At 47.4% G+C, this 25301-nt stretch overlaps 2 protein-coding genes across 18 annotated transcripts in view; one reads left to right on the forward strand and one right to left on the reverse strand.

Moving 5' to 3' along the window:
• Positions 1-167: 167 nt before the first annotated feature.
• ANKS3 (ankyrin repeat and sterile alpha motif domain containing 3) lies at positions 168-16558 on the reverse strand. 4 transcript variants are annotated; one of them, XM_084537232.1, is made up of 18 exons: positions 16509-16558; positions 14027-14137; positions 13716-13891; positions 13147-13345; positions 12808-12929; positions 12059-12140; positions 11236-11371; positions 10765-10923; positions 9516-9641; positions 8219-8334; positions 7183-7350; positions 6592-6716; positions 6189-6330; positions 5447-5619; positions 4113-4198; positions 3136-3219; positions 2542-2636; positions 168-2312 (listed from the first exon to the last, which is right to left on the reverse strand). In XM_084537232.1, exons 3-17 carry the CDS (start codon positions 13883-13885, stop codon positions 2554-2556), a joined length of 1971 nt encoding a protein of 656 aa, XP_084393358.1. In that variant the 5' UTR covers positions 13886-13891; positions 14027-14137; positions 16509-16558; the 3' UTR covers positions 168-2312; positions 2542-2553. The 4 variants fall into 4 exon arrangements, 3 of the variants coding, with proteins under 3 accessions (XP_084393358.1, XP_084393359.1, XP_084393360.1); XM_084537233.1 differs by lacking the exon at positions 16509-16558 and adding an exon at positions 15822-15954; XR_014698328.1 differs by lacking the exons at positions 168-2312; positions 2542-2636 and adding an exon at positions 4288-4443 and having other exon boundaries at positions 3171-3219.
• A 406-nt stretch (positions 16559-16964) lies between these two features.
• Positions 16965-25301, forward strand: part of DNAAF8 (dynein axonemal assembly factor 8) — a 102978-nt gene continuing 94641 nt past the window's right edge. For 6 of the 14 annotated variants that reach the window (XM_084537227.1, XM_084537221.1, XM_084537225.1 and 3 more), the window contains exons 1-3: positions 16965-18524; positions 21036-21170; positions 22306-22803. In XM_084537227.1, the coding sequence (XP_084393353.1) occupies positions 18378-18524; positions 21036-21170; positions 22306-22803 (780 nt within the window). In that variant the 5' untranslated portion in view covers positions 16965-18377. Of the gene's footprint in view, positions 18525-20443; positions 20708-21035; positions 21171-22305; positions 22804-25301 lie in introns of those variants that run through there. The other 8 variants (XR_014698326.1, XR_014698327.1, XM_084537224.1 and 5 more) reach the window with 5 other exon arrangements.

The following is a 25301-nucleotide window of genomic DNA, read 5'->3' on the forward strand; positions in this document are numbered from 1 at the left end:
GGGACTGGGAAGCCATGGACAAGGCAGCCCCAGAGCCCTGCAGCCACCTGGGGGAGAAAGCTGGAAACACTACGTGTGTTCCCCATGGTCCTGAAAGAAATCAGTCAGGTTATTCACAATTCTACACCAGCTCCTGCCCGAGAAGCCCACACACCAGACACCAGAAACAGGTTTTTGGATTTTATTGTTTTAGCCAAGTCAACAAACGCTATTTAATTTGGACAGCTTGACTTCGGGTAGCACCAGACTCCCTGCTGCCTGCACAGCCACCCTTTCAGCACTGAATACTGTCAAGGCACACATTCAAGGGATTGCTTCCTCAAGGGAACACAGTTCTATAAAGCCCCTTCCCTGGTGTCCCCCTTGGGACACTATCACCCTTCTGAGCCTTCACAGCTGGGCTCCCAGAGAATCTTTGCTGTTGGGCTTCCTTCACACCTACACTGCGAGTCTCCAGCCTGCCCGTTCTGTAACAGGGAATGAAGGACAAGGCCCCAAATCCTGCTCCTAGCATGTCCTCAATACCCTGAGCAGCTTTCAGGGATGCTGCCTCAGAATAATTGCCTCTGCCACAACAACAGTGCTTCAGTATGAAAGCTCCTGCAGCCTTGTCCTACTGTCCGCAGCACTTGGCACCTGCATACACCCATGTCATTCCCCAAACAAGGCACACAACAGCAGCTTTTTCATTTCAAGAGTTAAACATGAACAGGGAGCACCATTCCCCAGCTGAGCACGCTGCCAGGTGCATACAGGCTGCAGCAGTGCAGGTGTGCCAAGTGGTGTACGTACCTGCCTCAGCGCCCCAGGGACGATTCACTGGGACAGCCCAGCTGGATGTCACCTTCACCAAAGGCAGACTCATTTTCAAGCCTAAGTAGACCTGGGCAGTTGATCAGAAGGGGATAACTAGCTAAGGATGGAGCTGGGATGGTTTTTTGCACTTAATCACAAACGCTGAAGGTTAAAAAACAAAACAAAACTCAGAACACAGTTTCTCTCCCTTCTCAGCAAAGAGAAGGGGACTTCTCCAGACTCGTTAAGGCCACGGTCAGACCACAGGTATTCCCTCCCCCCCTCCCACCCACCTTGGACTCAGCAATAGGCAGGAACAGAGCTGCTGCACACTGCTGGAAGCTGTTTTCTACGATGTAACTGTCACCAGAGCCCCTGTGGCTGTTTGCCCAGCTCCAAGAGACCGGGCAGTCCCCTTGGGAGGGGGCCTCTTCCTGCAACATGCAGTTGCCCTTTGAAAACACACAAAGTGCCAACACAAGAATGCCTCAGCAGCCTTATTTCCTAGCATTGAAGCCTGGAAACCAAAGGCAGGCAAAGCTGGGGACTAAAGCTTAGCACTGCAGCTACATCTGCAACTGGGATATGATTTTATTTTTTTTTTTTTTTTAAATCTGCCTCCCGCGTGGGGACAGATCTATTCCTCTGTTCTTGTTCTGCCCGCCTTGGCACTCTGTTGCTTGCCAGAGGCAAAGGAGACCAAACAGTCTTGAGCTTTTCCTTCCCTCTCATGTCCTTCCAGGGGCACATCTGCCTTGCAACCACTGTCAGTGTTGGGATCTTGGCACCGACAAACCTGACCACTGGAGTCTCTGCCACAAAGCTTTTACCACAAAAAAACAGTTATTTGGGAGTGAAAAACATGATCAAAAGTGACCCCAGAGGCAGGCAAGAATCTGAACTGAACCAAGGCAGGCTGGCTAGGAGAGATTTTGAAGTACAGATCCGAGACAGCAGTAGGGAAGTTGCTCCAGCTAGAGACTAGGGCTGTGTGAGCTTCTCTGGAGCTCACTGCAAAACATCACCCCCTCTGCTCACTTTACTCATCCACAACAAGCCTGCCCTCCTTATTGCCTCAGATACATTTTCTGTGTCAGCTCCTGAGCACCTACCAATCCACCTGTGTTGAAGGCCTTCAGGAGGGGATTCTGAAAAGGATAGCTGATTGCTGTAGGTAGCTGTCAGCTTTCTAACACCATGCAGCCCTGAATGACAAAGGCTACGGGGAGCTTAAGGCAGATAAACCCTTTGGGCTCAGTGCTTGTCCTCTTAACTTAACCTTCCAGTATGGACAACACATTCCGGGGAACCTAAACAACAGTCAGGCCCATACAGCTGCTGAGTCCTTGTCCTCTGCTGTCCCTCATTCTCCCAGGCACGTTTTCTGATGGCCGAGACGTTCTTCCACACATCAGCCAGCTCTCAGCAGAGCTGCGGTGCTGCCAGCACAGTGCTCACGCTCACTCTCCCAGGCACACTCAGCTTCCGGGTGGAACAGTCACCCGACGTCAGTATTCCTGCAGCCACCAGGAAAAAAACAGGACAGTTACCCTTCCAGGGAGGCACAAAGACAGGTTTTTCCAAATAAAAAGCCAGTCGAAGGGCACGTGAGGACGGGAGTAATGCCTCAGGGTGGATGCTCTGAGCAAGCACTGGGCACAAGCCACAGGTGGCTGTTGCTTGCTGCAAGGAATGATGCTCCCTCAACTCCCCAGCCCTTTCCAGCTGTCATCAGTTCCCACTCACCATCCTGCTTTGTTAAGGCTCTAGCCAGCTCTGCCCGCCCTGCCCTGGGGCCTGGAGCCTTTGGAGGTTTTGAGTCACAGTCTGCAGAGCTTTACCTGAGGACAAACCAAAAGGAAAACTCATTGTTAGCAACAGGCCAGCGAGTGGTAAAGAACAGGCTGCAGGCTGCATTCAGCCACCATTATCCTGCCTCTGTGCCATCTCCTTCCTTGCAGGGCCCATGGAACAAAAATGTGCCTGTTGTTGGGACAAGTTCCTGTCTGCAGGGCACATGCTTTGGGAACCCCTTCACATGCAGCTCTGATCACTGAGCAGCAGGAGAGGACAGCAGCAAGGAGAACACAGGGGGCTATGGATCCCCTTCTCTCAGTCTGGACCTGTCAGCAGATGCCAAGGCAGAGCCCAGTGTTTGGGGTGAGAGTAAGTGCAAGAAAATGCCTGCAACAGCTTCATAGCTGGGAGACTTCCCTGAACGAGAGGGGATTGTTCCCTCTAACCCCTACCACTGCCAAACCATCAGAAGCCTGCACCACCATGCCTCCCCTCCAGCACAACAGTCACTTCACATGACCAGCGTCCTCTCCCCCACCTTACCCATTTCTCCCACACACTTCTCTAGAACAGCTGACAGCTCAGGCAAGCTCAGAGACTTCAAGGAAGGTGGCCATCCTTCCCGCACTGCAAGAAAGAAAACACACATTTGTCAATCTGCATGCTCTGCAACAAAGGAGACAAGGGCTTGGTGTTGCTGTGAGGTGTCTACACCTGAAGTGGTTCCAGTTGAGGGTTCTGAGTCACATGTGAAGGGAACTGGAACTGCCCACAACAGAAACCGAGTTTTGTCCCCCAATTATACCACTTGTGATTCCCCCACCCCTCAGAAATACTGGCTTGGTCGCACAGTAAGACAGATCTCAAAGATTAAGTGTAGCAGACTGAAATCGTCTCTGATTATGTCACTTTTAAAACACAAGCAGTGAAGAGCACATCATGTAGGGCAGCAGGACCATCTGCTAGCTCCTTGTGATCGGGAGCTGGAGAGCCAACCCTACCCAGCCACGTACAGCCGTCTGCCTCATTACATGAGCAGCACGATCCACCAGACGGGGTCACTGAACCAGCCACTGTTTCTGATTCAGACCTTGCTCTGTGCAGTAACACACCTGAGGGGCCCACAGTGCAGTGCAGGAAGGTGAAGCCACAGGATCTTTAAGCACGACTGCCACTGAGTGCCTGTGCTACAGCTCTATGTTTTTATCCAGAAACACCTACCAGACCCCAGGACTTCTGACTTGCAAAAGATCAAGAGCTTCAGTGAAACTCTGCTGCAGTGAAAGCCCAAACTCCTTGGATACTTCAGATGCTTTCCCCAAGCAAGACTTTTTTTTATTACACGTAAGCATTTACCTGCTTATCTAGCATTCCAAATCACACCTAGCCTCACCCTCTCAGCACTGAAAGGCAAGCACACAGCCTGCTCTAGGGTCTCCCACCGTTTGCCCACCCCCTGCTCCTGTTTCTTTGGTTCGATGAGCTCTCCCCCTTCCCCAGACACACTACTCAACTCTCACCGGTTCCCAGCTGCACCTTTGTGTCCAGCGCTCTGCCAGCTGCTTGCTCTTGGGTTAGCCGGGAGGACAGCTCTGCTTGACAGGATCTGCCAAACAAGACAAAGCCTGTCAGAAGTGCACAGGGTGGTTTCTGGAACAGCATGCCGGTCTGTGCCCTCCTACATCCTGCAAGTACCTGCTTGGGATGCCGAGGGACCACATCTAACGCCCTGGGTTACAAACTGCTCCTTGTTCCTTCCCAGGAAGAGGAAGACGTGCCCCAGACAAAGCTCGGGGCGCTCTCCACTGTGCCCCATCTCCACAGCAATCTCTGCCCCTGTCCACAGAGGAGCTGCGGGGGGAGAAGAGAAGGAGGGGGTGGGGTGAGCAGGAGAAAGCCTAAGCCAGGGGCTGCATCTGGTTAATATGAGAATCAACCCCAGTCCAATGTTTCTAATGGGCAAATGAAGCTACCTCAGGACAGCCATGAGGGGCACACATGAGGTTCTCTGGTTAACATCATCATGCTATCAGCTCAAACAGTGCAGCCTCAGCTCCTCAGTGGGAAGAGTGCTCTGGGAATATCACTCTGCTGTCCTTTGGAAGCCAATCCCTGGCTTGGAAGCGAGCTGAGCCTTCTCCCCTGTTGGGCTAGAGACTGTAGCAGTAGGACCACTGTCACCTTCAAGGACACGTCAGTCCTATCAACTGACAGATCAGGGTCCATGACAGAACAGGGGCTCAGCTGGGGCACGGAGAAGAGTACCACAAAGGCAACAAAGGACATTATAGCAGGTAGGGGAAGGAAGACTGAACTCAGAGGCAGGGCAGGCTTTTCTCTGTTAGGCATCAGAGCTGCTAAAAGAGTTTTCTTAACTAGCCAGGGTTGGCAACTGGAAGTCCTTTGATACTCTTTGGAAGTTAGGAACTCTTTCCTGCATTCTTGCAGTCACCAAGCCACATGCTCCCTATTACTTGGGCCTCAGATAAGCACTTCGGCTTTTGGTTCCAAAGGAGCTGAGATCCTTTAACTTTGAGTTGGAATAGGAGCGCTCAGCACTCTGAGAAAAACAGCCCATTTATAACTCATGCCATTTATATGAATTAATATATAAATATTCATTCTATAAATGAAGCCCATTTATAAATCAAGGGTTCAGATCTGCTCACATGGCCATGACTTTCCACTAGAGAAAGCCACAGAGGATCCAGAATGAGTTCAGATGCTTTATAAGCTGTCCTGCCTTACCCTAAGGTATCACCTGTAAGAGTGACAGTATGACCTCTGATCTCTGCATAGCCCAAATCCCCATTTTCCCCATTAGCTTCAGTGACATTTGCTGGGAAGAACTTACTTGATCTGATCCAGTAAGACCCCAGCATCCTTGGTGATGGCCTGAGCCTCCCTGAGCTGGCACTGGATGGCATTCCAGCTCTCATCCCGCTCCATCAAACAGCTCTCGGCCACCGCACGCAGCTTCTGCTCCTGGCACACCTGGCCCTTCATCACCTCCACCTCTTCACACCTCTGCAGGAGAAAAGAGGGCAGATGACTCCACTGCAAGTAGTGTGCATCACTCCAAGTCCTGTGCATCACTCTCAGAGTGCCTCCTCTGACGTGTCCCTGCTGTTTTAAGGGGTTTGGCAGCCAGAGGGTCCCTGCAGAAACGTGCCAAAACCAGCAGAAACAGAACTGCCCAAGGTTTATACACTGAATACAGATCCTATCCACACCAAGACCAGCCCCAAAGTTACAATTTCCTCTTGCTCTCCTTTACCAAAGATATGCAGAAGACCTGATTTGCTAAATCAGTAGAATCCCGTTTGCAGATAGCTGCACAACTTCATGTGAAGTGATGCTACCAAAAAAGGCAGGTATTCAGTTCCCCTCACCCCCTTCATTTCAGTTCTCAAGTAGATGCAGAGGGGAAGATTTGCATTTATGGGGTTAACTGATCTACTCAACACCTAGTGTGTCCTCTGGAAGTTATGCCTGTTCCTTTACCCCAGTCCATTAGAGGCAGAATGTAGAAACACACTACTGGTCACTCATTAGACCATGAAAAGCCACTGAGCAGCACCTGGCAGACTTCTTACCTTGTGCAGCTGAATGGCCAGCTCCTGCATCTCAGCCTCCAGCCGATCTGCATAGGCCAGCTCCAGGGCATCACTGGGCGGCCGGGCATTGCTGTGCCATCGGGCAATGGCAGAAGTCATCTTCCTCTTGGGTCCAAACAGGCTGGTGGGAGAACGACAAACTGTCAGGGAGCAAACATTGCATTGTCCGTGCCCAACAGGATGCCTGGAGGACCTTTGCAACCTCCTGGTTCTTCCAAGGGCACCATCCACAACAAAAGCTTGCTGTGGCCAAGAACTAAGAGATATCAAAATTGTGTGGGAGACTTACAAAACAGAGAAGCACTCACCAGCTAAGCTTTCTTTACCAGGTTGCATTTGTAGTTTTAAGGGAAGAGATAAGAACTACCTGACAGATACTCACGTGATGCCTATTTCCTTCAGGTCACTCTCTGTGAGGGTCAGGAAGATCCTGAGGTCAACATCTTGCTCCTCAAACACTTGCAGGTACTTCAGGCACCCAATCTGCTCAAGGAACGTTGCCAGGTCCTGCAGCCCATACAAAAACTATTTATGCTCTCACAAACAACAGCATCACCTCTCGTCTTCACCATAAACATCTGCTTCCTCTTGTAATTGTTATGCCTTCCTGGGTTCCAGCATGTCATGACTTCCCCTGGCCTGTGCACTGCAGCTACTACCTCTTGTAACAACTGAGGAAGAGACAGCTAACGGCCCACCATTTGCCCTAGTGCCCACCACAGCCCTGAAGGATCTGCAATATCCCTCCCAGCAACATCAACACCTAAACCAGCAGTTCTTTGTACAAGACATTGCTCTTTCACAAGTACTTGATATTGGGCAGGGGGTTGGCATCAAAGACATTTTGATGACAACTTTCCTTTTATCCGAGAAGGCCAAGAAAGCAGCTGGAACAATTTCAAAGAAACCTCCCAGGCTTGATACAGTGATGTGGTCTGCATCACTTCAAATATAGCTTTCTGTCTTCAGTTACCTGGGGTCCTGTATAGGCAGGGGGCTCTGGAAGCATGAGGTGCTGACTAGAGCCTCCAGCTTTCCCTGGGCAGTGGGTCCACTGGTTATCACTGTTGCTGTAGCGATTCTTGACCTTAAAGCTTTTGGCTTGTTTCCGACTTGGAGGACTGTTTGCGTGGTCGGAATCCTGAAAAAGAAAGAACACAACAGGGAATGTAAAGGTCAAGGACAGTCACGCAAAGGTGCCAGGATCACTACGTCTAACAAGTGCAGGCTCCAAGCCTAAAGCTCTAAATCCAGACAATGGTCTACAAACACAAGCAATAACTAAAAACCTTTTTAGAAAGGGATGAATCAAATCACTGTCAGGATGGCACCTTGTTATAGCACCGCTCTAGACTGGCCTGGAATTAACAGGCTCTTGCAATTCCAGCCTATGAAGCAGCATGCGGGAGCAGAGAGCAGCACCAAATCCTCCCCAAACCAATACAACGCACTGAGTTCCTATTTGTGAGAAGCACCTCAAGAAACAGGATCTGTGTTCCCAACCCTTCTACATACCAGCCCAGAGCTGGCTCTGGGGTGTGAGCTGTGACTCGAACCACTGAATAACTTCTATCCTTTTCTGTATTTTACACTGCCAATGTAGCATTACTGTGCTTCTCCAAATCTTATGATACTGCCTAATATCTCACCACGCTAAAGGACTGACCCAGCTCTAGCAAGGGATGTCCTTTACAGATTGCTAGATAGATACTGCTCAAAAAAAAAAAAAAAAAAAGAGTTCAGAAGCAACAGAGAGAGCTTAAAAACCATTCACTCAACATCAAAAATCTACTCGAGTGAATGCTTTGATAGTTGGCTACTAGACAGAGATCAAACAAGCCAATGTGTAATCTTCAAATACAGAAACTTGGTTTCGTGTGCCTTCATGCACCTTTTCTCACCCAGCCTGGTAATGCAGCCTTCTTTGGAGGTAGAATCATAGCAGGCTGTGGAAGGGTGACAGCACAGGCCAAACTGAAGGCAGAGAAAGGAAAAAAGGACAACCTCACCTCATTGCTTTCCAAGGAGCCTTCGCTGCTGACCCCCAGGGCTTTGGTCAGGCATTCACTACTGCTGCTGCTGCTCCTGATGGTTGCTAAGTTGTTGGTGAAGAAAACATTATCCTCTGGAAAAGAACAAGAAAAATTTGAGCTTTATTACACTCAAGACTATTTTTGCCACACAACAATCAGGGAAGTCTCCTGGAAGGCATAAAGGAAGTCTTGTTATGGGTTTCTCCTTCACGTGCAGTACTCATGATTACAAGACAATTCTGAGACAGATATGTCACAAGTCTGATCCCATGCACTAGTCTTTCTCCTAGTCTGCTTAGTACCTCAGAGAGCAGGAAGGCCAAGTGTGTGTTTGTGTATTTCTGTGAGGCTCTTGGTGACAGGGTAGACAAGTGGATTATTACCTACAATAAGCCCTCACTCCCATTACTGAAATCCATGGAAAATCTCTCTGAGCAGAGCAAGCACAGTGCCACGTTACCCTCTATTAGTTTAGGAACTGCCCAGAGATGCTTTCCTCGTGCTGCTTCACAGAATCATAGAACAGTCAGGGGTATCTTGAAGGGTATCTTGTCCCAAACCATGCTCAAGCTAGTCACCGAGAATCACGTAACGGCAACATCTCTAAGAAGGGAGTCTCCACCCATCTAGGCACCCTGTTCCAGTGTTCAGTCACCCTCACAGTAAAAACTGTTTCTTTACGTTCAGAGGCAATTTCAGTTTGTGCCTGCCACCTCTTGTTCTGTCACTGGACACTACTGAAAAGAGCCTGGATCTGTCTTCTTCACACCCTCCATTTGGATTTGTACACACTGACATCCCCACAGAGCCTTCTCTTCTTTACACCAAACCACATTGGTGCTCTCAGCCTTTCCTCAGAAGGGAGATACTTCAGCCCCCAACATATTAATGACAATTTGCTGGACCTCTTTTACCAAGGGAATATCTTACTCGCTCCAGAATGCCTCCCTTCTGCCCCTCCAACTCCAGGTTCTGGGATTTCTCAAGGTCAGTCCTAGTACTAAAGAGAGAGGTGAAGGCAGCATTCAGAATGGTCTTTCCTCTCCCTGCCCACTGGGGCATCTCACTCTCTGCTTGGAGGGTCAAGCACAACCTGGTTCTGGCCACTGGTACAATACTATGATGCTACAGACTCAGGTCAGAGGTGAAGATCCAGTGACCACAGCTGCCTAAGAGCTAAACAGATCAGAAAGTGAACACAGAAGCCAAGGGGCTGGTCCCACACCCAGGTGAGCTTTGCAAATAGATTATTTTTTCCAACACAGTGATTTACCCCTGCTGCTGCTGCTCTCCACATCCTGCTCATTAATTGGAGAGGTAACATCCCGGTTCCGGATACCATCTGCTTCACAGCTGTCATCATCATTGAAGGTAACATAGCCCTGAGGAGGGACCTGCTCTGTGTGCACGAAGAAGGGAGAAGAAACAGAGTAGTTAGAATTCAAGTTACCAGGGAGGTCCCCCGGGGAGGCTCCAGCAGAAAGAGCATTCATTCAGGGATTTCAAAATAATCAAGAGATTGTCACTTCAACTAGCAGAATCCATTTTAAAAAGCACAGGGGAAAGAATTCATATACATAGTTTCCCTCACACAAACAAATAGCTGGACTTTATTTAGATGGTGGCATTGATGAAAAGTCAGAGGAAACAGCCTTATATCAGAACTGTACCTTACTTAGCTTTCAAACATTTCTTTTTATCTCCACACCCACACTAAGTGGAAAAACATCTGCTTAAGAGAGCAAAGTGCCAACTGCGCTTCACCCCCCCAGCCAAGCACACTGTAAAACTCACCCTGCTGCATCTGTGCTAACATCCCACTACCATTTCAGATGCTATTGTGCTGATACAGTCACTGCCCATGGTGTATGCATCTGTGTTAATATGATGAACCAAGTTCTGACTATGCTTTTAAGCCCATATTGGCTATTTCAGAAAACTGGGTAACAGCCTGAGGAATACCTATAGCTATGACACATGCATGAGAAGACAAGTTCATACCACTGCATCCAGTGGTCGATGTCTGAACTACAATGATCTTTCTCTTGGCCTTCTACAAAGGCCTTGAAAACTTTTTTTTTTTGAAGTGGTACTTCAAGCATCAAGGAAAACAAAGCTGACAGGTCCAGGTGTAGCAAATTTCCTTTCATTATCAGTTATTTTCTGGATTGTGTGACCTCTTCCTTTGTCATCAGCCGAGAAGGGCTCTCAAGCCTTTGAGCCCACCTCAAAAGAGAAGCTGGGCTGTTTTCAAGAGTGAGGGGGAACAGTAATTGAAGTAAGAGCGGTGCTTGTTCTACAGATAATTTTCCACTCGATATCCAGCTCTCAGAAGTGCATTCAGCAGACTTTGGTTTTAAACCAGAAGCTCTATAGCCTTGTATGAGGGAGTTCACTGTTTTCCTTTTTGTATAAACCATGCATAGAAAAACCCAAATGAAAAGAAAATTGTTGGCACAGAAATAGCTGTAAAGCACCTGAGACCATGAAGGACTCTCGGTTAGGCTTCAAACTATTCTCACCATAGCGAGACTGCTTCTTTCCCCCGATTCCAACTGCTGTTATCTTAGCCAAAGCCTGGGGCCCATCATGGATGCTGGGACCCTTGGTCCTACGAACAGGTCTCTGTCTCTGGGGAGCAGAACACGATTCATCTGAAGAACTCAGCTCTTCATATTTTCCTGTAGTCCAAACAAAGACTGTTAGCAGCATGATAATTCACGTACCTACTCATTTACTACTGGTCCTATAAAACCAATGAAAAGAAAAAATGAAGCGTTAAAAGAGAGGGTGAAAGTTCAACTAGGTCAGGAAAGGGCCAGCAGGCAAGAAAAAAAGTGTTGGAGCTGTGCCTCTTACATCCTAAAAAAAATACTGGTATTTCCAAGACAGACCAGCTAATATTACCCCATATATAAAATCCCATACTTACAAGACATCAAGCACCTATCTTCACATTCTACCTTAAGATGAAGGAACTAAAACCTGTTTACCTGGACCCCTGCAGAAGACCTTGGGTACTGGGGCTGCATGCAAGTCTATCAACCCCACAATCTTCGTATGTCCATACTTCATAGCCAGTGTCCGTGCCGTGGCTCCAGTGTTATCTCTGACATCTGCTTTCACTCCCTATAGAAAAATGGGCATTTGAAGTGTTCATAGCAGATAACTATTACTTAGGTATTATATAAAAATTAATTATTAAAATTTAAAAATTATCTTCAAGCAAGCTAAAGAATTGTCTTCATTTCTCCAAACCTATCAGAAATACAGGCTCATCTTTGGTAGCTCAAGCTCCACTATGAATTCCTTGTTGCCTTCCTATTTGGTTTTCCCAATCCCCAAGGAGGCATATGGCTCTTGTGCATTGCCACTGGGAGCTACTTAGTTTTATCTGAAATGTTTTGCATTGCTGCCTCCTTCTGGAAGTAAGCTGGACCAGCTAAGCGGGCTATTAAAAACTGTTTAACTTCAAAAGACATGAATGCCAATAAACTTTAGGATAGACTTAAGATTCCCAGTAGTCCAAGCACACCAATCTGTAAACTCACTGCATTAGCTGCTTCCTAATTCAGCCAATATTCAGTCACATCAGACTTTCTCCTCCTTGTGCAAGACTAGCAGTGCACAGAGTACGAGCCTTCAGAAAACAGCTACTTTTAGAACAGCCCTTGAAATTCATTACTTTAGATCAAAGATGACCATCAGTGATTAAACAACACTTAGAACTGTTATGGTGTTAGCCTTGTGGTTCTCCCTCTCTGAAGGCTTAAACCACAGATTGTGAGCTTTACAGAGATCTGTCCAGACACTTACATGATTGAGAAGGTATTGAACAATTATCTCATGGCCAGAAGCAGCTGCTTCCATCAGAGGTGTATATCCATACACAGGCTCCCTAGAAAGGGAACAAACACACATGGACTACAGTAATCAAAAAATGCACTGCACTCCTTGCCATATCATTATAAGACACTTTCAGCCTCCACCCTTAGCTGATCACAAACTATACAGCATATTGGCTCTATATACACACTGCATTCTGGCCTATCTCAATAAAATAGATGCAGAAAGCGTTACCCTGCACAGCAACATGCTGCTCCTCCAGCTGCCTGTCTGCCTTTAATTGCCAAAATCTATTTTTCAGGAGCTAGCAAAACCGAGAACCTCTTGCTGTCCCTAGGCAATTCAATACACAAACGTACAGGTGGCTCCTAAGTCACACGAATTTGCTGCACACACCAAAAACTAGAAACTGAACTTGAGTTCAGGAACAGTTGCACCTGTTTTCTTTTGGAGTTTATCCCATAATTAAGCCAGTAGTAAATCTAATTGCTCTTGTACTAGTTTAAATAAGCGATAGCAACATGGGCAGCCTCCACTGTTCTGTTTGCAAGTCACCTGTCCTTGTACTAGCTAATAGTGTACCACACTTCCTAAAGCACAGGGTAGAAGACAAAAGCAGGTGTCTTCTTCCTGTCTGTGTTTGAGTGCATTCATACATCAACTGTTGCTTTCCTATCTGAAATAGGAAATCTTTTGAGAAGTGACAGATTCCTCCTTACTTGCAGTTGGCGTTTGCCCCGTTGTCGAGTAAGAACTTGACCATCTGCTGATGTCCAGCACTGGTGCAGTGAAATAAGGCTGTCCAGCCGTGAATATCTTTCATCTCCAGCTCTGCGCCTTGCTTCAAGAGAACAGAGAACGTTCTTTACTGCATCCCCTCTGCTGGATCTCTTAGCCACTGCCCCTCTGTGGTGTGATACCAAGAAAGTTTAAATCCCTGTCAGGAAGCTGGACTCAACAGAACAAATTGCAAGCTTCGGTCACAACTGATGGAGAATTCTACCCTGTGCATTTAAACCATGCAGTGTGGCTTTACTGACTTATTACAGCATACACACCTGGAGGAGGAAGTAAGCAACACTTTCATTTCCACAGCTGGAGGCCAGCATGAGCGGTGTCTGTCCTTCTGGCGTCGGGATGTTCACATTCACTCCTGCTTCCAGCAGCAGGTGCACAATGGTGTCATGGCCAATGTAGGAAGCATACATCAGTGGAGTCCAGCCACCACAGTTCCTCTTATTCAAATCCAGATCTCCACTAAATAACAGAAAAGAATTCAGCTGAACTACTGGCCTGGAGATATAGCTCACAGCAGATTCCAGCAGTCTCTGCTACTACCACCACATTGAAAGAAGGCTGAAAAAAAAAAACACAAAATCTAGCACTGAAGCCTGCATGGGAATTCCTACCAGTTCTGGAACAACATCCACCAAATCACCAAAGAGATCGTTTTTAACCAGCAGGATTGCTCCCTTTAACTGTGTGCCTAAGAACACATCAGGAGTTCCATGGTGTGCCCTTCTTGTAATGTTAAGCAGACCTGTACGGCAGCCAGAGGGGAAGATAAAAAAAAACAACCTAAGTCCCTAAGTACAAGAGAGCTGTGCCCTCTCCAGCCCCTCCTTACCGCTGGATACACTCCTGCACCACTTCATACTGGCCGATGGAGGAGGCCGTGTGCAAGTCCAGAGGAACATCCAGTTCTTCCCGACAGATCATCTGTCCGACCCCATGCCACATGGAGAGACTGCGGCTCAGCAGCTCCGACTCGCTGGCTTCATCACTCAGCTCCGACATCCCGCTCTGAGCAACCAAAGCAAAGCAGAACTTTGAGCTGGCTGCTCTCTGTCCTGCACCGAGCACTGCCTCACCCGGGAGCTCTGAAGCTCCAAGGCTTGGAGGCAAGGTCACCTCAGAGGCACAGTTTCAAACTCCTACCTTTACTTTGATGGCCTTCGTAGCCTGCTGTAGCCTGAAGCAATACGACTTGCCAAGGAGTTTCTGCTGGCAGTTCTTTCTTGCTGCAGTAGACTCTGGGATTTGAACACGCTAGAAAAATAAAAGCCAATAATGCTAAGAACATCTTTCAAATCTCATTTTAAGACTTCAGAAGCACCGGCTTTATTTCCTCCCCTTCTGATCAAAACATGCCTAAGGCACCTTTGGATAGCTTCATCAAGAGAAGACGTTAAACTTCCATTTAAGTGCTGATAGCACGCTTAGTGCTATACAAAAGGATGCAATTCTCAGTCTGCATGTTTTATAATTCAGAGAGAATTAAGAATCAGTGTGTCAGGAGAAGCACCAGAAACATCTGTCTTGCACCACAGGATGGCCCTGCCTAAACTAGAATTTGGTCATTAATGCTGACAAGTGCCCGCTGCTCTCAAAAGTAGTTAAGATCACCTGAACAAGGTGCACACTTTGTCATGTCATCAGGTTATAAGGAGATTGTTTCCGCACTTCAGCAGCAGCCTGGTCCTACTGCTGTGAATCTTGGAAATTGCTGAAATGCTTTGAACAGCCGTGCACCTGCCCATTTGTTATCTGACTGTACCCACCACTCTGCAGACAGTAACTTAATTACAAAGCTAGCACAGTTTCAGGACTGTCTGAAAGGTTTATTTTCCATCCCTAGCCTCGGGGAGCAATTGCAAATTAATCATTCTAACTACTCACAGGAGAGCATTCTCATTTGGCACTTCATAAAAAGCTCTTCAACACAGCTGCATCTATCAGCTGTGGTCTTCAGCTGCGGTTTCAGGCTACATCTGAGTCAACCCAGTGGGAAGTGCTTTGCCATCCCTCTAGTCTCACTGCCTCCCATACAGCACTTCTGGGGTTTGCCAGATCCCACCACACACTACGTTGGGCAGCTGAGCTAACCGAGAAGCATTCTCTCCTTCTTGAGAGCTTCTTGCCAGTTTAAGTCCTCAGACTAATTCATCAGGGGGTCACGCAAGTGCCACATTTGGCATCAACGAAGGAGAGACAAAATGTGTTTTTTAGCAGCAGTTGTTCTTTATGTTGCCTTAGATGTAACAGTAGAAAACAAACATGCTTTTGAAAACAATCAGTAGTCCTCTTCTCACAAGCACCAGCCCTTTTGCTTTGCAAGATAAGCAAATCAGCTTTAACTCCGACCTCTTTTCTCCCCCACTGGAGATTCCTCCCATATCTTGCTTCCCCTTCTGCCTTCTTTAACTTGCTAGGACCACAAAAGCACCACCCATTCTACCTAATCAGCACGTGTTGGTAATGTCTGATTCCTTTCTCAAGGCATCACCTATTTCACCTGATAACAGCAATTTCTATTACACTGGCAACGCAGGGGCCTCATGCGGGAACACACAGGGCTGAACACAAGTGAAAAACCAGAAACACCCTGACCACCTCACAATCAAAACACAAATATCTAAGCAGATAAGCGAAACATAAGCAGGAAAAGTAAGAGTGTTTCTCACTGCAACAAACCAAAGCTTCCACTGGAAGGCAACAACGCATGTTTGCAGTCAGTTAAGAGCTGAAGTCCATGACAGTTTGTACGTGCACGTTCAGGTGAAAACAGAGCTCACTGCTCTCTCAGCAGATCTTCTTTTTAATTGGAAACGTTTACCATAACACCCAGATGTTCAGCCTTTACCAGAACCTGCCCTGTGTCAGTTACAAGTTACAAACACAACTTCAGCAAGATATCAGAGCAGCACTGACAGCACTGAAAGGTTGAACCTACCGCCTGGCTCCAGGATATTCAGGACTCCCAAGCTCCTTCCTACCACCCTGACTTTAAAAAAGGCAAAAGTTTCACCCCAGACTAAACTGAAACATGGTATCAGCTGTGAACACACCTGAGAAAATACAGAGAACAGCTGAAGGAAATACAGAGAAGAGTAGAAGTGATCAGAGCCCTAAAGACTAAAGAGCAAACTGCCTGAATAGGGTTGTCCAGACTGAAGGGCAGAAGCCTGGAGGAGATGCGTGACAGCCTTTAAGTGCATAAATGGTTGCCACAGAGAAAAAGAGAGGGCAGAAACACCCTGTGCCTTGGGGCCGCAGGGGATATGACAAGATGTAACGGGCTTCAGTTGTAACATGGAATATTTTGGCTGAAGACCGCAGAAACCCTTGGGTAAGTCAGCAGAAGCGCACCAGGACAGAGAAAGCAATTGTTAAAATTATTCTGAAAATTGCCACCGCCACGCAAAGGGCCCGGCCCGGCCCGGCCCGGCCCCGCCGCCCCCGGTCCCCCCGAGCCAGGCCCCGAGCAGGGCGGCCCGGGCCTGCCCCACCGGCGGGGGGAAGCGGCCCGGGGGCTGCCGTAGGGCCCGGCCCCACTCCGGGCGGCCGCAACCGGAGAAGCCCCCGGGGAGAGGCCGAGCCCCGGCCGGGCCCCCCCTGCCCCGGCCCCGCCGCCCCTCACCTGCCGCCCGGTGAGGCGCCGCTGCCGGAAGCCAGCGCCGAGGCTGCCGGGAAGCAGCGCCTCGGGACTACAACCCCCAAGAGCCCCCGCAGCGGCAGAGCCAAGCCCCGCCCCCCTGCGGGTAAAGAGCCAATAGGGGGCGGTGCTCTGAAGGGGGCGGCGCGGCGAGCACCAATGGGCTTCGAGCCCCGCGGAAGGGCGGGCGGTTCGGCGGGCGTTGCGGGAGGCGGCGGCGGCGGCGGCGAGGCAGGCGCGGGGGTGACGCGGCGCTGCCGGGGGCCCCGGGGCCGCGCTCCCGCCTCCCTCCGCCTCACGAGCGACTCCCCCCGCGCCTCGCCCCCTGCCGGGACCCCCGGGGCCGAGGCCGGTGGCGGGGGAGGGCGGCGGGGCCGCTGCCGGGAGGGGAGGGGCCGCGCGGGCGCTGCGGGCCGCGTTGCCATGGAGACGAGGGGGGCGGGGCCGGTCCGGCGCCATCTTGGCCGCTGGGCGCCTGTGGCGGCCCCGCTTTGCCCCGGTCCCCTCAGCGCCGTGTGGAGGTGCCGGGGGCTCGGCTCGGCTCCTGCCGGTTCTTTGTCGGGCCCCGTGGCCGGGAGCGCCGCCCCGCGCCGCGTTTCCAGCCGCCGGCTGCGGTCGAGCCCCCAACGGCCGAGGCGGGCGTGACAGAAAATGTCGGCTGTGGCGGCGGGCGGGGGGCGCGGGGTCGCCTCTTCAGGAGGCCGCGGCTGTTCTGCGCCCACAGCAGGGCTCGGCCCCCTCCCCACCCCCCGGAGGACGCTGTGCCGAAAGCTGAGGAGCCAGGTCCAGAGCCCTTCGTTTTGGGAAGGCGGCCTTGTGCCTCTTGAGCCGTGGTGGGCAGTTTGGTGTTAGCCCCGTCCTCGTAGTGAGCTCCTGCTCGCTGCCAGAACGCAGTGCTCCAGCCTCGGTGACTTCTCCCCCTCTACATAAATCAGATCCCAGCGTAGGCTTACAAACACTGAGTGAGAGGGGCACATAAAGCAGTTGCAGTGGCCTTTTGTGAGCTGTAAACTTGCCAGGACACGAGATGGGTTCAGAGGAGCTCTCAGTCCATGCCAGTGCAAATAACAGTCTAATCCTCTGGACAGTTAGTTCTGTACTGAGGAACATACAGTCACAAACCTCTTAACCTTTCTCGCCAAACAGTACTGATTTATTCCTGCTTTTGATTCCCCAAGAAGCCATGCAATTTTGGCATAAAAACTTAAAAGCAAAGGTTTTCCATGAGGGTTAATTATTCAACTTGCTAGCACAGCAGTAGTCCCTTGATTCCTCTTGTGCATCAAGGAAAACACAAGGAAGGAGTCTGCTTTAAAAATCCTATAAGAGGTCAAAATCCAAGAGCGTGCCTGTTCTCAGCTATTTTTGTACAAATCCAATGACAAAAAGCAAGCGTAAATCATTTATCTATTGTTGGATCAGTGAGGAGGGGAACATGAGGGGAAACGGGAAAGAGGAGTAAAGAGAGCAGAGGTGTCGGTCTTGTCCTCCCTCCCAGTGCTGGTGGTGAGAACAGGCTTTCCTAAGAACACAATGACAAGCCAGTCCAGCTAACAATCCTGAAAATTCTTTATGAATGAGGGGCTAAAATGGCCTTGGAGAGGCCCCAGTTGTGCATGTGTACGGGGAGTGGGGCAGAAAGCTCTGAGTGCTGTGAGTTAAGGTGGGAAAGAGTGAGTCCAGGGATGTAGATCTTAATGTTCACTGCTGACCGTGAAAATCCCGGGAGCGCTGAGAATTCTGCTGACCCTGAATGCACACACTTTGTTCTTGCTCTGTTCTGTTGTTCCCTTGCTTTCTTTCCTGTGGTGTACTTAAGTTCATCTTTCATTTGATTGAAGGGAAGCTGTTCTAATGGCCTCAGAAGGGCAAAGTGAGGATACAGAGCATCCACCTGAGCCTCCTACAACCCCTATTCAGAGTAACAGAGCCTTGCAGTGGGGAGCTATACTTGCTGCAGTGAAAGATCAGCTCCCATCTCTGGACTCTGACACTTCCACAGTAAGCACTGGAACCTGCCTACCTTTCTCACTGTCTTTTAGAAAAAAAAATCTCAAAATCAAGGTCATCTTTGCCTAGCATGTTATCCTTAATGGTGTACTTGTGCATTCTGAGTATCATTACGGTGTGCATAAACCCACAGCGTTACCTCTAATTGTCAGTGTAATTGCTATCATTCACTGTGTTCTTCGGAACCTCAAAGTGGGACTGATTTCTCCAGATGCTGATATTGCTAGGTTGGGAAGGGGCGGGTAGCAGAAACCTTGCAGAATGACCCCGCATTTCTGCTTAGTTTGTTCAGTCAAAAACACAGGATGAAAGAATCATACAACTGATCCAAGATGAAATGCTAAGATTTTATCCTTGAGAGTATTGGGTTCCTCGTTCTAATAATGTACTGGCCAGGCAGTGGGCCCATACAGAAAGTTTTTCTATGTATGAGGATCACAGGAAAGACATGCTCCTGAAGCCTTTGTGGTCCCCCGGAAGAAGCATTTGTCTGGTATTTGATTCCCGGATTCTACTTTTTTTCCCTGCCTGTAATTCTCACAAAGCCACATTGATTTCTGTTCTTCAGTTCTACCTGCATTGACTTTTCCGAGGTGATAGTGGGTCTCAAGACTTGATTATTAGTGGCCTTAGGTCCAAATCAAAATATTTTGTTAATTGTCAAGCATGTAACTGTGAAAAAATGCTTTTGAACTCTTCAGGAAATTTATTTAGGAGTTTTATTCCAATTTAGCATGCCCCTTAATGATACAGAGGGAGTCTTGTGAGCCATGAAGGAGTCAGAAGTGCCTTCATGGGCTATTTATTGCCTGTTAATAATCAGTGATGAGAAACAGTGTGATGGAGTGGATAAAGAGGAGACACAGATTCCATGACCTGTTTTCTGCACCTGGCTCTATCAGGAACATAGGTGTTGGACAAGTTATATGGCCTTACTGTTTCCCAGTTCCTCCCTACCTACATCCTGGGTTAGTTATTTAAAGCCACTGTTGCATTTTCAGGCGTGTCTATGCAGTACAGATTAAACGTCAACACTCAGGAATGATTTCTGGTCATTCTTGTTCTATAAGTGTGCAATAAAGCTATGGCAGAGAGATAGCTTTGTATTTTTATGCTAAATACCAATCTATACATCACATTGACCATTTTTTTACTCATAAAAAATCTCCAAATCCTTTGTTTCTATCACATGTGGAACAAATTTCCTGCTGCAGGAACTGCTGTAGTCTATTTGGCATTTACATACTACCCTTAATTTACATTCAAAGGATCTGCTTGTACAATCCCTCTCCTGCTTAATGTAAACCAGTAGCCTGCTGAGCCTGTGGTTTCCCTGCTGCACCTTTGCCCAGTGGTTTCCACTTGCGGGAAGATGCATTTGTGTGTCTGGGATCTGTAACCTCAGCGGGCTGTGCTCCTGCATCGCAAGTGGCACTGACAAATAGCGTCTTTTGCCCTGCAGTACTTTCATTACCTTCATATGCATTTTATTAAGGGGAAAGAAGTTACGTTGCGCTTTCGTCTACATTAGGAAAAATTAATTTTGCCAGAGAGAGTTCTCCACAATGTGGCTTAGTGAAAATAGACACTTGCAAAACAATGAGACAAGCAGGAAGCCAGGGTCCTAACTGCAGGAAAGCTGCTTATTCTCTCTTTGTTGTCTGTGCGTAAGAATCCATGTCAAACATGCACTTTACGTTCAGAAAAGAGATTTTTAAAACTATTTAAGCTCTGTCCAACCGAGTATAGATAGTGATTTACATTCTGAACAGTGAATATCAGAGCCTTGAGTGCAATAACAAGCCTTTATCGCCCTGACCAGCCTCACCTGGAGCTTCCACCCACACCCACTGGCCCAGCAGCTCTATTTAAACTCAGCCCTGGGCCTTTGCTTTCAGTCTGGGCTCTGTTAGAGGAGCGCTGGTCTTCAGCCAGAGATCTGCCTTGATCCAGGCTTTGACTCGTGAATTGATTTTTCACTTAGCCTCAGGCATACATCCTCACTGCAGTCTGACCTTATAGCATGGGTTCGTAGCTCCACGTGCCCACTGCTTCTGGCCTATCTTGCTTATTCCTCTTAGGTAGTGAGGTTCTGAGTCCTAGCTGGTGAAGCACTTATGTTTCTGCCTGATCCTCCTTTAGGGAGCAGCTCTGCTCTTGCTGCTTCCCAAGGGGTAAATAAGGTGGTAAAAAGAATCATTTAGGATCTTCAGGGCTTGCACACCCCTTTCAGTACTTTGCTCAGAGGAGTGTTAGTTATCACACTCTGGGGCAATTCAATGTTTTACCTGCTTTTTACTACTGTAGCTGTCTCAAATATTAGGCTATTTTAAGACAGTCTAGGTTGCTGAGTGTCTCAGGCTGTCTAATAGAGATGTGATTGAGGAGAAAATGGTGGTTTCTGAACTTCAGTTGGGTGGTGACAACATAGAATTTGTTACCACAAAACAAGCATTTAAGTGAAGTTTAATCTTCTATTTAACTTTTCTTCTCTGTTGACAGTCTGATTGTGAGAGTGATGAGGAGCTTTTTATCTTCCATCGAGAGCATCCCAACTTAATTCCTGACCTGTCAGAAGAATTGCTGGAGTTCTCCCTGGAAGACGCTGACACGCAGGTTGTTGGCTGTTGTGAGCAGGTTGTATTACTGTAACCCCCTTTTCGGCTCCTCTCCAGTGTAGGCAGCTGCTGTTATCTGACCTATTTGGCTGAATAGCATGACAGAAGAACATGGTCCCCAGTACCTTCTCCTGTTGGAAATTAGGTCTTTTTTTTTCTATATATAGTGACCCTTTTAAGCTTTCTCTGCTTGTGTGCTTTCAGACTTTTTTTTGGTCCCATCATCTTGTTTTCATTATTTTCCTTTTACCTTTTTTATGGCTATGGCACACCTTAGATCCTAGTGATGTGTATTCCACCTTTTCTTTGTTAAATACTAGCCTTTTCTTTGCTTGTGGTCCAGTCTCAAGAAACCCTTCAGTCTCTTCTAAATCTAATGAATTTTGTTATGGTTAATGCATATTATGGTGCATATGGAGTGGGAAGGCACAGTTTGTCATGTGAGAACAGGTGCCCAGTTTCTAGTCAGAAAGACCACGCAAGTATTCATGGGTTGGCAATAACACAGAGCCCTTAAGGCAGGCGATGCTGCTCACTGAGCCTGTGGACTTCTCTATAAGAAGCTCAGTACTGGAATGTTACCTGCAGCTCAGCTGAAGCCACAGCACAGCTGTGTGTTAACAGTAGTGCTGTGCAATGGCTTCTAAGTTTTAAACAGCTTGAAATGGTTTCAGCCACCATTTTACATACCTAGAAAAAGCAGAATTCCTAACGGCAGTGTACTAAGGAGGATGAGTAGGGAGTTGAGCCCTTGTACCGGTGTTCTGAGATAAAATGATTACATTGCATCTGCACTGATGAAGACTAGGTGTCATGAGAAGCTGGGAGAGGAGCCACCTGGCCTTATTTTGTCCTGGAAGAACTAACTTACTGCACTGCTTTATCCCCATTCATTTATCTCAGTGTAAGAAGTGGCGTGTAATGAGCAGATGTAAGGCAAATTAATTTCAAGGGCGCTTCGCACATCCTGAAGCTATAGTCTTTGCAAAGTAAACAGTCTTACTGTTTTCTGTGATGGACGTGGTGTGTGCTGCTAGCAGATGGTGTCTGAGTTGGAGTTGCTATCTGCCAGTCACTTTGTTTTGGTTTATTGTCAGCTTCTATAGCTCAGGGAGATGTGACTTTGTGCATGTGTGTATTTTCTCTACCTGTAGCAAGTGAAGGAAACAGGAAGATATCCATGGGAGATCTGGAATGGAGATCTGAAAAGTTTTGGCTTTCAGAAAAAAACAGATGGTGCCCAAGTTAGTGCAAGAGAACATGTACTGGTGATTAAAGATCAGACTTCCAGTCTTGCCAGCCATGCTGAAGAAATTCCAGGCCAAAAGGGAGCTATTTTTTCTGAAGAACCTCTTGCAGATTCCACAGATGGACTTAAAGAGCAAAAGCTGGGCAGGCAACAGGCCAAGGAAAGAGTGAACTCTTGGCTTAATACAGCATCATTAGTGGAAGAGCTGGGCAGTAAAAAAGAAAGGAGAAAGCTGATAAAGACAAAGATACTCTCAAAAATATATCTAGAGCCATCACCAGGCCAGCCAGAGCTAAATGTCAAGCCTCCTTCCCATGGCATGAGCGACAGTCTAGAAAGAAGAGTTAAGGAAGAAACTTCTACAGCTGGCCACCTTCAAGAACAAACCCATCTGTCCTCACAGGTGAGCAGCCCAAACAAATGGTTTTAGAGTGCTGTTTGTGAGGTAGAAGGGCTAGGGGGCATTGTTTGCATAATCTTACTAAAATACAGAACCAAAATGCTGAATTCTGCACGTGCCACAGCATTTTTCTTTGTTGTTGTCCCAAATTTGAGTTTTGTTGGGTTGTATGAGATACAAACTGCTAAGAAGCTTCTCTTTGTCTTGTGGAGCTGCCATTGACAGTCTGTAATGGTAGCAAAAGTCACTGGTCAGCGGCATGGTTTGAGCTCTCATTCAGGAACACCAGCCACTGCAGCAGTCCCTGGGAAGGTAAGCGATCTCTTCTGTTTGCAGGCTTTCTGTTAAAACAGTGAGCTTTCTGGTTTTCCAGTATCTTGTCTCTCTTGCAGCAGTGTAGTAATGCTGGAGGTGAGAAGAGAGCAGTCAGGGTTCCTGAGATCTTCACTCTTAAAAATAAAAAACAAAACCATAACCTTTTGATGTTGGAGCTCTGCTAGTACAGGCAAAGAGTGACAGTGCTTGCCTTTCTTTTTGCATTGTGCTGAACCATTTAATCATGCCGTTATTGGAGGGGTTTTTATTTTGCAAGTGGTTCTAGGTTTAATTCCCAGCTCACTTAGCACAAGTCAGTTGCTCTGTTACTTGGAGAGGTGTGGTTTTGCCTTTAGAACATGTTTGGTATCACTGACTTTAGTGAACTGAAGCCTGATGCTTTTGTGTGTGTTCTGAGACCAGGCTTGGTGTATTCTCACTTCACAACAGTGAGGGCAAAGCTGCATCCTTTGCATGCATGGCATATATGTTTAGATTTGAAATCAGATTGCTACTTCCCAGCTCAGCAAGGTACCTCAATTTGTCAATTAAAATTGTTAAAACTAATATGTTTGGAATCAGAAGAAATTATATTAGTTCATTTGAGAAACATTTTTTTCTTCCTTAATGAATATTTAAGTCCCTCTCTGTGTTTGAAATTTAATCCTGTAGATCTTCATTTCTTACTCTTCTGTACCCTTGCAATACCTTACGATAGTCTCATTCCTATTAAAGCACAGGAGGATAAAGACTTACTACTGCAAGTTAGATGATAATTTAGTCTTTTTATTATAATAGTTGATATTCAAGCAGTACTGTTGAGTGTCGGTTGCATCATAGCATAAAAGCACGCATGGTCTTTCCCTCCAGGCTGTCCAATAAAACAGCACCTGTACTGAACCGTGATGTGGTTCTCCTTGTAGCGAGCTCAGCTGTCAGTCACTCGCTCTTCCAGACCAATACATCTCAATGATGTTGTTGAACCAAGATTAGCTTATGGCGATGTGAGAGACTTCAGCTTGTGGCTAGCATCAGCCTTCAACATTGCATCAGCTGTGGCCTGTAATATTAGAATAGATCTGATCACGGTTCAGCTATGCACAAAGATTTATTGCTCTGGAAAGAGTGAGAATCGACTCTTGATTGGGAGGGGCAAATGACTGAGGTTTTTACAAGGTGAAGCTGTTTTCAAGGCTGATTTTGCTTCTCTAAAGTCCATAAACAGTCACACAAAACACAGGGTAATTCTAGTTGTGACATAAAAAGAAATTGGCTATTATGACAATTAAAAAAAATATATATATAAATACTTTTAAGTTCTGGTGCTTCAGACTAGATGTGCATATCTTATTTTAAATGAAACTTCACATTAAATATTCGGAGGGGAAAGCAGGCAGTGTCTGAAATGCCTGGGAGCCTTTGTCATCACAGACTGGTTCTCATACCTAAATGGGTGGTGTGCACAGTGAGCGTATCTTCAGCCAGTGTACGTGTGATTTGAGCTAACAAAATTGATGATCCTGTCTTCAGTTTGGGATAAGCAGCTGTGATATCCCAGCTGATGCTGACTGGCCTTGTGTCAGACCATCTTTTAGCCTGTTTCACTATCTACAGTGGTTTTCTAGAGTCTGTATCAAAGGCATTCATGATTCTCAGAGAAAAAACCCCAATGCATGTGGGTAAGGCAGCTGAATAGAAGCAGTATCCAAAGAGATAAACACATCCTGTTCTTTACAGCACTTCTCAGTGGATCTGTTTAACAAAGCAAGTTAGGGGGAGTGTCAGGGACTTCATCTTTCTAAGATGGTGAAAGAGAGAGGAAAATAGTACTTGGAGGGTGGACAGAGGAAAATAAACTGCAGGGATCTGGTCCTGCTGGTGGCTTTGAGGGATGCAGGGGCACACATGCTGTTGAAAAGACTCTCCCTGCATGTGAGTACATGTGGAAGGCTAGGCCATCTGGAGGATACAAGGTATGTCCCAGTGTATGGAGGGAAGAGTCAGGTGGATATTTAAGGTGGGCTTCCATTTTTTCCTTTAAGGAGCTGTCAATTCAGTCTATTCTGGAAACATCTTTTAGACATTGCAGTTTTTTTCAGGTAGGGAAGGAGAAGGTTCTCCACCCGTGTTATATCTGAATGAGCATCAGTTCATTCGGAACAGTTCTTTTAGTAATTATACTGTGC

This window comes from Aythya ferina (genome assembly GCF_964211825.1).
Source record: "Aythya ferina genome assembly, chromosome: 15".
Taxonomy (NCBI): Eukaryota; Metazoa; Chordata; class Aves; order Anseriformes; family Anatidae; genus Aythya; species Aythya ferina.